The sequence below is a fragment of the Kryptolebias marmoratus genome, linkage group LG14 (genome assembly GCF_001649575.2).
Source record: "Kryptolebias marmoratus isolate JLee-2015 linkage group LG14, ASM164957v2, whole genome shotgun sequence".
In the NCBI taxonomy this organism is placed as follows: Eukaryota; Metazoa; Chordata; class Actinopteri; order Cyprinodontiformes; family Rivulidae; genus Kryptolebias; species Kryptolebias marmoratus.
Genome location: NC_051443.1, coordinates 23413185 through 23426822, shown reverse-complemented (window position 1 = coordinate 23426822; position 13638 = coordinate 23413185). Strand labels below are relative to the sequence as shown.

The window sequence follows — 13638 nt, the reverse complement described above, 5'->3', positions numbered from 1 at the left end:
TCCACTGAAAAAAGCTACAGCAGTGTACCGTCGTGAAAATTTAGAGCAATTCTTTAGTAAGTAAAATATCAGAATTGGATCCAGAAATATTTAGATCTTGACATGTTCCTTTTTATTTTAGTTGTTTAACAATAAAGTTGCCTTGTGAAATTGTGACGACACGTAAATCACAGATCTAATCATCTGGCAGGCCTTTTCGTACCCAGGTCACCCATTCTACATAATTTGTCTCCCACGCTCAACCTCACTCTCCCTCATCGCTTTTATCCTTACTGTAACTCCGCCTCCTCGTCCCCGCTTCTCATCCAGCTCCATTTCCTCGTCCCCGCTTCTCATCCAGCTCCGCCTCCTCGTCCCCGCTTCTCATCCAGCTCCGCCTCCTCGTCCCTGCTTCTCATCCAGCTCCGCCTCCTCGTCCCCGCTTCTCATCCAGCTCCGCCTCCTCGTCCCCTCTTCTTAGTCCTCTCATTCCTCATCTCTACTCTTCCCTTTTTTAAAATCTTTTCTCATATTTACTTATTACTCCTCGTTGTCCTACTCATCACTATCAGGCATCTGTCTCCGCTCTCATCCCACCTATCATCTTCATCCTTTGTCCCTTCCTCTTCTCGTCCTCCTCAATCCTAAAACTGTAATAAATATAGGCAGCCTGGGTTTATACACATGTAGCAGACTGCTTGGCTTCATTTTTCCCATATACAAGATTAGTGTTTTTATTTGTTTTCCCCAAATGATGACAGCTTTTTAAAAAAAATATCTTAACTTCTTTAGTTTTTTATGTCTAAATGTTGTTTTTTGCTCTTGTTGCTGAAAATGGACCAAGTTTGTTCTTAAACTAAATAAGAAAGCTAGCGAGCAAATCAAGACTAACAATCTCGTCAGCCTCGACTTCTTGATGTTAAAACAAACTCTAAATAAAAACATTGATCTGATCTGAGATCAGTTTATGGTTTTAAAGACAAAATTTATTTCTCATTTTCGCTGCCGCCTTCCCAGCTCCCAAGTTGACTCTGTGGCTCGCTCATTGGGCAGTTTGTTCCTGAAATCTGATAATGCGCTGCTTGTGGATTTACAGTAGCGAAGTGACTCAGGGATCCTGGAAATAAGAACTGATTGATGAGTGGGTTAGATTTACAAATGAGAAATCACATCTAACAGCTGGTGTTTAAAACCTGTTCATGCATTGTTATTGTTATTGAGCGCGAGCATCAGCAATGTTGGTGTTTCTCGCTGATTTTTGGTTTTTAATAAGCAAAACTCTGCAGAGTGTTTGCCTGGGGGGGAGAACACAACTGTGAAGCCCCTCACAGCAGTGGTTACAAACAGCATTCCATCATCAGGACTTCATTTATTTGACATCACAAATGATGTAAAACACAAAAAAGCTGATTCATCAAAGCTTTGGTAAAGTCTTTAAAACAAGCAGCAGTGCTTTTCAAGCCTCCATGGTTCCATAAAGAAATCTATTTCGGACATTTTCTTTCACTTACAGTATTTTTGCATGTTTCTTTATCAGAACAGAGGTCACACAGAAAATGCTCACACACACCTACATCAGGTTTCTCAGAGCTATCAGTGAATACTAATTACCCCCACAGTGTTTTAATATCCTGCCCTGAAGGGCTTTGGTGCAAACTGCAGAAATACCACTAATGTTTAATGAAATCACGTCTCCTGTGGTTTTTCTACAATTTCATTTGAAATGGATTGCTTTCTCTTTATTCCTTGTCAAGCTCTGATGATGTGCTTTGTCTCACAAAAGGAGCATTTGGCCGGAACTTTTTCACCAATCCCAGCAACACAAGTCCAAAAGTTTCTGGCTGAGCAGGCATATTCCCAATTTATGAAAGCAAGTAATTTTTCCTCTCGATTTTCTGCATTTCAGGAATATGCTCACCCAGGAGTTGCACGTAATTGTCTCACAGCGGAGGCTGAAAATAAGACCGAATGCCCAGAATTCTCAAGAAGCCAATTAAACGGCCTCTCCTGAAATGCCAAGAGACAGCCGCAAGATCTTAGCTGACCCATTTGTGGAGGGGGTCTGTGGTGCTGAAGGCCGCCTCGATGAGAGACACCAGGATGATGATGAGGTCGACAGCATCCTGCAGCAAGCCCACGGAGAAGCAGCCATCTGGCTTTGGACCGAGGTAACGGGTGCGTTGGAGGTTGAGCCCAGGCTGGAGGAAGGAGCGCTGACGGGTCCTTGTTTGGCAGCGGGAATCCCGGTCCTCAGGCAGTGCCCACGCAGCATGTTGTGGAAGGCTCTTTTGAACTCCTGACTGAAGCACGGGTAGATAATCGGATTGATGCAGCTGTTCAGGTAACCCAACCAGAAGGTTATCTTGAAGATGGTTTCAGACGGCTTACAGGAAGGAAAAATAGACCCTGGAAAAGACGGACGGAGAAGAACAGGAATGAACCAGAAAAATCCAGCAATGATTGTTGGAACAAACGTATAATATTGCAGTTTCACAAAGAATACTTATTTGTCCGCATTGAAAGGTGTGCGATCACGTCACTGCCTGTGCCTGTTAGCAAAATATCTCACGAGCCACTCAACAGATTTTAACGAGGCTCTCAAAGTAATCACAGGACATCTACCTGTCATAGTTATACCAATCTTGCTATTAGCTAGAGTTACTTGACTGATGTTTTTATTTCTGTAATTGCTTTTTGATTAGTATTCTTGATATTTTTAAATGGTTCCTCTTAGAGGAAAGTGTATACATGTTTGTTAGTTTACTCAAATTACCTGTTATAGTTATACCAAACTTACTATTAGCTAAAATTACCTGATTGATGTTTTTTATTTCTGTTATTGATTCTGTTGTTGTTTCTGTGTTGTAAAGCACTTTGGATCGCCTTGTTGCTGAAAAGTGCTACATAAATACATTTCCCTTCACTTCACAACTGGTTGACTTTTGCAGATAACCCAATTCAAGATGGCCGCCACAGTTAATTGATTTCAGCAATCACAAAAATTGGAGAAAAAGGAGAACATTGAAGAGCAAATTCCCACCAGTTTTAAAAACTGAGACCTAAACTTTGAGTCATTTTAAGTGAAGATTATGTTGTGGGTTTTTCCTCTGCATCATTTTAGCCTCAGACAGTTGCATAGATCAGGTCACTTTGTTTTTTCTTAAATGAATTCTTACAGCATCAGTATCTCACCGCGACTGCTGCAGTTGCAGTCTCACTGATTTCTGACCGAGCAATCGGCAAACTGCGGCCAGCTCGTGGCTTATTTTTGTGGCGACAGCTTGCGGAACCATATTCTTAGCTGTGCACATCACTTTGTTGCCCATCTTGGCTCATTTCACTCCCACATCACGTTTGTGGCCTTAATCTGCCCGACTGCACTTTTGAAATGGGACAAATTTAGACTCATTTTTCAAGAATGAAATGTGGTTTTTAGACCTGGACATTTACCTCAATTCAGACATATTTAAGCAAGAAGTTAGGCAGAAATGTTGCCCCGGTGTCGCAGTTTATGTCTCCGAGTCACCAACAGCTGCAGCCGACAGGCTTAGAAAACCATAGAAGTTTTAGTAAATATTTGGTGGAAAACTGATGGCAGTGAAGCAGTAAAATTACTTATTGTTTCCTGTTTAATTAGATGTAAAAATGTTAAATTGTTCAAAATGTTTGTTAAACCAGAAAGATATATTTTCACAGATTTATATGGTTATATTTGCACAAAATGATAAGGTGGTTAAGTTGTTCCTAAAAGGGGCAACATTAGATGTTTTTTCAATGATGTTCTTCTGAATTTCTACCATGTACAGTAAATCTGTCAAGTGCTTTTACAGCAAGCAGATATAACAAGCTTTATGACCAAAAAAGACATTTTTTATTGGTTTTAAACACTCAATTTCCTTCTCGAAGCAATAGTCCACAGTAGCTTTATATGCTGCTGCACTGAAAGGTCGGTTGTCAACATGTGTTTTAGCACAAAGCGGGCTTTTTATCCGAAGAGTTTGAGACATAAACCAGAGATTCTCTGGTTTTTTTCAAACCACCGGTCAGAGAATCTCTGCTCATCATCTCCTCGGTGTTTGAATGAGCGCTGAGCCGTGAGCCGTGAAGGTCCGCCTGAATTGGAATGCACAACTATCCTTCTCTGACTGTCTGCCGTGGGAGTCGTGGCGACCGGATGCCTCCTGGCATTACAGTCCATTAAGCTTCATGCTTGTTATCTATAATGGCTTTCGTATGAGGGAGCAATAGTTTGGTTCATTCCACAGTGGAAGCCCATTCTGCAGTTTTGTTTGTTCTATTTGGTTGCTTATAATTGAATTTTTTTCATGTCTTTGCAGAGACACTACAGAGTCAGATGTGTCAAGGAGAAAAATCCTGCCTGATGTTCACAGAGCAAAACATTTTAATTAACAACACTGTGCAAAGACTCAAGCCTCAATAAATGCAGCCGAAGTACTTACTTGCATTACAGCTCTGTATAGAGTTTGCATGTTTCTCTTCGAGCATGAAAACAGTCACTTATGGCAGATCAGGCTGCATCGTGCATGCTGCTGCACGCAAAACTTTAAAAATCCACAATTCCTTCATCTCTTGTTGAAAATGGTTTTAAATTTTCTGGATTTATGGGGACAAATTTAAAATTTGATGGGGTTACGGTTTGATGAACCAAACTATCTTTAGTAATTGTTTCAGTGATAAGAGACTCCAACAGTCACTTGTTACACTTGAGCCACAAGAGTTTCTTTAAAACCAAAGATTTAGAGCCATGGTCTCCAATCCTGGTCCTCGAGGGCCACCGTCCTGCAGGTTTTCCTTGTTTCTCTGCTCCAACACACCTGGTTCAGTGGTTAAATCACCTCTTCTTGTTCTGCAGAAGCCTGTTAATCACCCATTGATTCAAACCAGGTGTGTTGGAGCAGAGGAACAAGTAAAACATGCAGGATGGTGGCCCTCCAGGGCCAGGATTGGCCACCCCTGATTTAGAGTGATTTAGTTTTTGTCCTCGCCCCATTACTTCTACCACTTTTTTTGACAGGGTATATTAAATTATAAATAATTACCTTGAAGCTGAAAACAGCTGCTTTAAGATAGAATCTCACTGCACTAGTTGGTGACTCAAGTATTGCTGGAAAATTGCTCAGATCTTCTGCTGCAGTCTCGTTGAATTGCGTGTTTGCAGTTTTTAAAAATCATTGCTTATTTTTCTTTGCAGGGCCGTGGACATTATTTTGTTGCCCACCTCCACCCACTTCGTATCCACGTTGGTGGGCCGCCCCTACGTCCACAGCTTCATCTACTGGAGTGGACTTCTGGAACGAAGACTGGCACGCCTGCCTCCTGCAGCTCGTGACCAACAGCCGCGGTCCAGTAAGATGCAAGTTTTATGAGCTTTTATCTTTTCCTGAACTTCCAATTTTTTGTTTCCATAAAGCTTAACAGTTCAGCTAGAACAACAAAATGCTCCTTTTAATAAACTTTTCTATGTACCTTTGCACCTGCCCCTATAAAATATTGACACATTTTATAAATCATTAGATTTTTTTTTTATTTTTAGTAACGTGTGTGTGAGAGTGAAAGTGTTTATTTTATCTTCTTACTGCCTGTTTGTAGAGAACTGTTTTGAAGCAGGTGCAGACATTTTATTCTACAATAACTAACAAAATAATCTTGAATGCGCTTTTAAATTCTTAGAATTCATTATTTTCAAAAAATCAATCGCTCACTAACATTTTAGGCGTGCAGTTTGAGAGTCCCTGTGAGTTGGTTTTGTTTTTTTATTTTGTCAGAGGCAAAATCGTCGCACAACAGTGCAAGAATCTCTCTCGAAGCCAAACAAAGATGCGGGTGACATATCCGGTTTCTTCTGCATAACTCATCAGCGATAATAAATTGTGCTCTTGGAAGCCGCTTTTAACCTTTGACTGGCCTCGGAAAGCAGAGCTTTAATTACTCCTCCTGGTTGGAGCTTTCAAGTCTGCAGCTCCTGTAAACAAACTCGACAGTGATGTTGGCGCACTAACAGTTATCACTTCAGAAAAGAGCAAAACGTTGGCCTTAACTTTCTCCGTCATCCTCATTAGGATGCTTCTGTTTAGAACCATTGGCATTCTTTGAAACTTCAAGTATGACGTTTTAGATTCTTAAATCATAAAATGAAACGTATTAGAAGGCAATAAAAAGGGTTAGGACTTGAACTGGATTGACTCCATAAGTTAATCAGCTGTAGATGCACATCCAATGAATACTTTTTGAATATTTCCTCAGAATCTTCCCAGTGATTCATGAGATTTTTTGCTAACAGAACAATAGGGTTGACTGTAACAGTTATTGTTAAAGTTTAAAGTAAATATCTTGTGCAATAAGTAGCCCTTGTAGCACGTTTTGTTGTCGACTCTCAGCTACAACCCCACCAATGTTTAACACAACATCTGTAAAACTGAGTGAGTTATAGCCATTTATGTTTTTGTTAATGACTTTTAACTGTAGTGGCCATCTTGAGTTGACTTTGTTCTTGCTTAAACTCTTTGGGTTTTAAATAATTTAATCTGCAGTTAATTAACTAGCTTTAATTAAAAAGAATATTCTGAACGATTTACTTCGAAGCCAGGAATGGATGGTGGTTTATTTTTGCATTTGGAAACAGTTGTTCAAATTTTCTCCTAATTAAACTCAATAAATTGAGGTTTTGCTGGGTTTGGTGCAGAGGGTTCAGGAGGTACCTACCAATGGGTAAAACCAGAAAAAAAGGGAGCCAGCACAAAACGAAGCACCCAACCACGATGCCCAGAGTCTTGGCAGCTTTTTCCTCTCCTGAAATCTTCAGCATCTTCAGCAGGTGGAACGAGGGCCGTTTGTTCACCACCATCTTTTCCTCCTCCTGTTTCTCCGCCTGAGCAGAATTCCCTCTGTGTATCCTCAGCATCACCCCCTCCATCTCCACCTCCTCGCCTTTCCTGCTCTCCCTGAGGGTTTTGGTCTCCCTCCTCGCCACAGTGTACACGCGGCAGTACATGGCCAGGATGATGGCCAGGGGTATGTAGAACGACCCTAAGGCTGAGAACAAAGCGTAGCCCGGCTCCTCTGTGATTCGACACACGGTCTCATCTTCTGGGTCTGGCTCCTTCCAGCCAAACAAAGGGCCCACGGATATTGCTGCCGAGACTCCCCAGAGAGCTGCCACCGCGGTCAGGCCTCGCCGCCCGGTAGCTATGGCCGGATACCTCAGAGGGTAGCTGACAGCCAGGTAGCGGTCGATGGAAATCACACACAGGCTTAGGATGGAGGCGGTGCAGCAGAGGACGTCCAGGGCGGCCCAGACGTTGCAGAAGGAGCGTCCGAACACCCACCTGCCCAGAGCTTCAGAGGTGGCAGAGAAGGGCAGGACGGCGGAGCTGAGCAGCAGGTCTGCAGCTGCCAAGTTGGCGATGAAGTAATGAGTCACAGAGCGCCACTGGCGATGGAACAACACAGACAGGATGACCAGGATGTTGCCGAGGACGCCGAACACTACAAACACCACCAGCACGACCCCTAAAACCACCGCCTTGGCGACATCTACTTCTGCCTGGGTGGAGGAGCTGCAGTTTGGGCAGAAATCTGCTGGAGAAAACGCACTGATGTTCTCAGCAGGAACCATCGTAAACTCCTGGGTGAATCTATTCATTAAGATCTGCAGCTCCTCCTGTTTTCTGCTCCATCCAGTGTAGAGAGTAAAAGCTTTCCCAGCCGGATAAGCTACTCTTCGGCTTCATTTTACAGATGCAACAGCCTTCGCCAACAATCCATAGATCATGTTGTCCGGGTTCCTTGGCTGAATGTCATATTTTTGACAGCCGTGACGCCGCAGCAATTTGTCTTAGCGAGTCTGAAATTCTTAATGAAAACATATCACGATTTAATCACTGAACAATTCAAGATGTCTTCTTTGTTCACCCTGAAAGGTCTCACAGTGATAAATCTGCAAAACAAGATAACAAAGAAAATATATTTAACAACAAATTCGTGATGGCAGGTTTTTATAAAGCAGGCTCTTCACTCCTTAATTGCTTTTCTTCTCGTCCGCAAAGAAACAAACTGACGGAACATATTAAATACATCTCCCAGCTCGGATTAAAAGGTAAAAATATCACTTGGCAATCTTCTTACTTCATTAGCGATGCTGCATAGCAAACAGGGGTGAAATATGGAGCACTTGCAATTTCCTTTTCATCCACTAACAGTGTAGGCTCTTCAACCTGACACCTATAAAATACCTCAATATTAATCTGATTTAAGTTTAAATTAATCTTCTGAAGCGGGGTTTTATGGAAAGGTAATCAACCCATCCACACTGTTCCGAATATTTCAAAAGATTTGGATTTTCTGCTTTTTGTTTTTTGCACCACATGTCTGGTTTTTGGTGTCTCCATGTGATTTATCAACAGTTTAAAGATGGATGCATCTCCGCCTCCTTTCTTTGTTCAGAACAGAAGGATCTGGTTTATGGGTGTTCCCTTGTTGGACTTTTGGAGCAAGAATTTGTGATTTTGCACCCTGCTAGCTGCTGAAGCTAATTGCGTTTATTAAAAACTGTAGATACAGTTGCGTTCTTTTTTGTCAGCACACAGGGACTGGGAAAGAGTACTAAACCCCACACCAATAGAAAATCTCCTAATCCATTTCCAGAAAAGGGGGTGGGGATAAAAAATTAATAACAAAGTTATATAGTATATTTCTGTCAATGAACCTTAACAAACTCGCTTGGTTAAAACAAAGATGGGAGGCAGAGACGGCCAAAATAATTTCTGACGAAACATGGGAGGGAGGCTGGACCGAGGCACATCGGGTTACAAACTCAAATACGTGGTGGGAATATAAATGGAAAATTATTAGCAGATATTTCAGAACACCAGATGTAGTCGCTAAGATGGATCCTAATGTACCAAGCTTGTGCTGGAGAAACTGTGGCGCAGCGGTCGCCAATCATACACACATTTTTTGGTCATGCCCTAAACTCCAAAGCTTTTGGGATGAGGTGTATAGTGCTATAAACCATATCTTTCAGGTAACTATACCAAAAGATGTTGCAGTTGCGTTACTTGGTATTAAGCCAGCTGGTATCCAAGAACGGGCTAAAGTATATCTGCTAAATATACTCCTTACAGCAGCCCTGAAATGTGTTACAATCAGGTGGATGCAATTGGAACCACCTTCCTATGACTCATGGGTTCAAAAAGTGAGGGAACTGTATAAAATGGAAAAGATAACTTACTCATTAAGACTTAAAAAAACGACTTTTAGCCTGCGTTGGGGGCCTGCAGAAGCTCTTTTGATGTAAATAAGTCCAACAGGTTTGTCCTTAGACATATGGAGTTTTGCTATCCCTCCCAAAGTGTATCCTTATCTTAGAGCTGTGTGATGATGAGCCCACAGATGTGACGCTGAGGTCGTAAGAGACCATGCTAAGATGTTTATTTTATGGAAAACTTCATACTGTCAACACCTATATTTTGTACCATGTATGGCTGTGTAATTGTTCTGTTATAAATAATGAAAGTGTAAGTTCTAAAAGAGAAAACGGTAGATATCCAAGTAAATAACAGTGTAATGTGAAACTAAATGAGATGTAAAGGTGAAAGTCAAGATTTAAGTTGTTTTAAAACAACAGCGATCCACATTTAGACTAGCTAGCCGTTAGCTTCTCAGTTCGGTCAGAGCTAAACTCTGTTTCTCCAAACTGAGGTTGTTCAAAGCTAACAGGTAAGATATAATCGGTCGTAATTTTGAACCTTACTTCAAATGATCTGACCTCAATTCGTCTCCCAGGTCAGAATAAAAGGTACAAATATCCCTCAACCATGGGGCTGAACCATGGGGCACCTGTATTTTCATTTTTATTCCCTTTCACTAAAGCTTCCTCTTTTTTTTTGTTTGGTCTGTGCAAGCTGACAACCTTAAAATACCTTCTTATTAATACCTAAAGTTAGCTTAACCTCTATTTAACCGGTCAGATTGATGTTGTGTAAGAGGGGGGCGGAGATGACAATGGGGAAATAAAAATAAGATGTCACCAAGAGGCAACAGGAGTAAACATAAGGACGCCAGAGTAGAAATAATGATCCTCTCGGGGGCTGAAAGAAAATCATTTGTGGCATTATGAGAAATCCAGCCAACCGTGCTGCGAGGAGATAAATTAAAGCGCAAATAATTATGTTTTTAAGGGCAGACGGTCTTCCAGCGTATACAGTGGCTTCCTTGAAGGTCTCATGTGTGCATCTGAATATGAACTCATTCATCAGCTGACAGGCCAAGAAATGAAGCATGAGGAGGACAGTATATAACCCCCAGAGAGGTGCTGATAGTCTCACTCAGTACCTCACGCTCGGAGTCTGTGTTTGAGATGTCAGTGAGCGAGATAAAAAGTCACAAATAAACACTTAATGCTGGGATTTCAGCTTCAGCGGCCGGAGGGGGAAACAAAAAAGCCACAAGCTGTGAATGAATATGTTGGGTTGCGGTGATATTTGTAAAGGATGTTTAGCTGAAATGAGATTTCTCAGCGTGGTGAGGAACCTGTGACAAAAAAAGATTCAGTGCTGCTTCAGCAACAAGTTTTCTCCCCGGTCCACAAGTGTTGGAGCATTGGTTCGTTACTGCTGAAAGGGTCAAATGGGAAATAAATTAACACTGACCTGAGGTGAAACGAGGTTACCGAGATATAAACAATGATGTGCATTATTCCTGCACTCAGCAACAATGTTCTGTGAGGCTGTGGGAGTTAAAGACAATCTGTTCGTGGAGTTAAAAGCCGGGGCTGTAAATCAGTTCTGGGTGACACATTTATGTAATCGAGCTGCTTCAGCGACACGTGGCACATGTGCTGTTCAGGCTGCCCCCAGGCTCGAAAGAATAGCCCCATCTCTAATACCGTTCCGCCATAATATTATGACCACAACCAGGTAAAGCGAGTAATGCCGATGTTGTTACAATACAGCGATTTGCCAGAAAATCCTGGCATTCGCAGGATAATTGTCAGACGTTTTCTGTTTGTCTTAATGGGATTTATGTAAGGACCGAGGCAGAATGAGGCGCTGGCATACCTCTGAGCCACCAGGGAAGGTAGTCACAGAGCTGAAATGGTCGAAACATGCAAGGTTAAGCTGGTATCATGCTCGACTGCGTGTTTGTTATCATTGTGCAGTTGTTAATGCAATAAAAAGATGATGTACCCCTCTGGCTAGTACCTTTTTAAAAACATCTAGATACCAACCTGATGGTATTAGATGAGATGGTATCTGTAGAAACCAAAAGCATCCATAGAGACTACATTCTGTAATCAACAAGACCAAAAGACCAACTGAGATATCCTCTTTCTCGAGATATTCTGTGTTCTTGGTCAGATTTGGTCTTGTGACTAAAACAAACCAGTTTTTGTAGCATTCAAAAATCTGGTCTCGTCCATCATTTCTTTATACTTTTGCTTCCCAGGAGCCGTGCTTTTTATTGAAATCTTTAAAAGTGGACTCGATCAAGAGGTTTTCAGGCTTTCTGAAAGTCTGTCAAAGTTTGTCATTCCCAGAGGGATATTATTTCTGTTATTTCTGAACCACACGGCGTTGTGTGGTTCAGCGTTGTGTCGACAAATAATCAACAACTTAGGAAAGAAAACGGTTTTAAATTAGATCTTTAAGCTCTTTGTCACCAGCAGCTGGTCATAAAGACACAATTTCTCCCATTTCTTTGAGTTGAGTTAATAAAAACACCAAAGATAACAGTTTGACAGAAGAAATAATACGAGGTGATTCTAGGAGCCATTCGTTAAACACTTATCATACAATAGATAATCAACTGAAGGCTGTATTTTCCCTTATTGCTTGTAAATATAACTTTTGCATTCTCTTCATCTGCTGGAAACGCTACTTCTTTTGTTCTCTCTTTTATACTTTTCTTTATTTTTTAAGCCCACACTGCACAATGTGCTGCTGTGCTCAGATACAAGCAGCCAAAGTACAAAGAAAACCTTTGAGTGACCTTCAGAAAGCCCGAGGAACTGTTGATTATTTTGGAAAAATTACAAATAAGACCTCCTTGGATGCAAAAGATAAAAAAAAACTAGGTTGATTTTTCAAACTTGTGCACAGCCCTGTGTATGGTGGTCATAATGATATGGCCGATCAGTAAATCTCTCCGCTTTGTTTCATTCATGCATGAATTACCACAGACAGGGCAGCTAAGGTGACAGCAACACAGAGATGAAATGATGAAGTGGTGTTCGATGTGTGAAGTGACCTTTTCAGTCCGATCCGCTCGTTGTTGCCCTCCCACCTTTTCCGGCTCCAACGTACGACTTCCTCATGTCCCATATTTTCTTGCTCCGGGAAAGAATTATTAATACACTCATTAGGACAGACACTCATCTCAAATGTCAGACCTGATTCATTTTATTGTTTGAGACTTTCCCTTTTCTGAATATATTTGCTTCTATGCTTCTTCAATGTGAGGATTCGAATTTTCTCAAATAGAAATCTAAGCTAGCTTCCCTTCTTTTTAAAATATTTTTTACTGACATTCATTAGACTACAAAAAATAGCTATAATAAGCCTAAGTAGTCACCACCTTAATGGCATTTTCTTTGCACTGACCAGCCAGGCCCTACAGGGACTGAGGCTGCGCATCATCCTCTACAGATAAGATTTAATTAAAAGCTATCAGCGAACAGTATAATTCTCCAATTTACATGAGTAATCCAAAGGCTGATCTGCTCTTGTTGTTGTATGAGTGGATGTAAAAGGGAGATGTTTTGTCCTTGAAGCTGGAGTACCATCGCAGAATTGAAACTAGTTGGCCAATAAAATGTAGTCTTGAATTCATAAATGGGTGTTTTTATTCGATAAAACGGAAAATCATCAGGGGCATTAGTCGACCTAATGTAGCCTGACTGTAGGCAATTTTAACCAAAGTAGTAGTTTATTGCTTGGGGCAGCAGCTGTAAAACAAAGACAACACACGACCTGAATGTAGTTGAGTTTCGTCTCCTTTTGTGCGTGTGATCAAAAGGAAGACGGATGGTCGCAAGCCGCCAAACAGAGCTCAGCTAATTGAGTTTTTTGCGCCAGGAGTGGTAAAAAAAAAGAAAAAAAAAAGTCACCCAGCAGCAAAGTGAAAACCTGATGGAGAGCGTGCCAAAATGTGTAACAGCAGTGCTTAAAAACCAGGATTACTGCAGTCTTTTCTGAGCTCTTCCAAAGTTAAAACATTTACGTTTTAAACGTTTTCTCTGCATTATCTGTCGTGTCCTGCAAATTAAAGCTCCAAATGACTCTTATTTCAAATTTGGATGAAATGTCAATAGGTTATAGAATAAAACAAAAATGTTCATTACTCAAACATATATAGATAGTAAAAATGGAAAAATATATATGTATATATTGCAGTAGTCTCTTAATTTGATCCAAGGATATATATTAAAAAACATATCAGTTTAAATAACAAGCAATTAAAATGTTCTTTTCATATCAATGAGCACAATAACAGTATTTCAAAGAAGTGTTATTATATTCAAGTGCTATGCATTGATGATCTGCAGGATAAAAATATGTTTGACCAATCCGAAGGGCTGAGTAGTCTAAAGGTGTCGAGTGTCAGGATGAAAGGATAAAAAGGGAAACCGTAGGTTTACTG

At 41.0% G+C, this 13638-nt stretch overlaps 1 protein-coding gene across 1 annotated transcript; it reads right to left on the bottom strand.

Annotated features, from left to right (window-relative positions):
• Positions 1–871: 871 nt before the first annotated feature.
• On the bottom strand, positions 872–7932 carry adra1ab (adrenoceptor alpha 1Ab). Its single transcript, XM_017425489.3, has 2 exons — positions 6703–7932; positions 872–2385 (listed from the first exon to the last, which is right to left on the bottom strand). The coding sequence occupies exons 1-2, from the start codon at positions 7640–7642 to the stop codon at positions 1973–1975; spliced, it is 1353 nt and encodes a 450-aa protein (XP_017280978.1). The 5' UTR covers positions 7643–7932; the 3' UTR covers positions 872–1972.
• Positions 7933–13638: the final 5706 nt, after the last annotated feature.

Coding starts and splice junctions, on each gene's coding strand:
- adra1ab (XM_017425489.3), bottom strand. CDS start 7,642: ATGAATAGATTCACCCAGGAGTTTACGATGGTTCCTGCTGAGAACATC. Junction 2,386..6,702: donor TTTTCTGGTTTTACCCATTG/GTAGGTACCTCC, acceptor CGTCTTTTCCAG/GGTCTATTTTTCCTTCCTGT.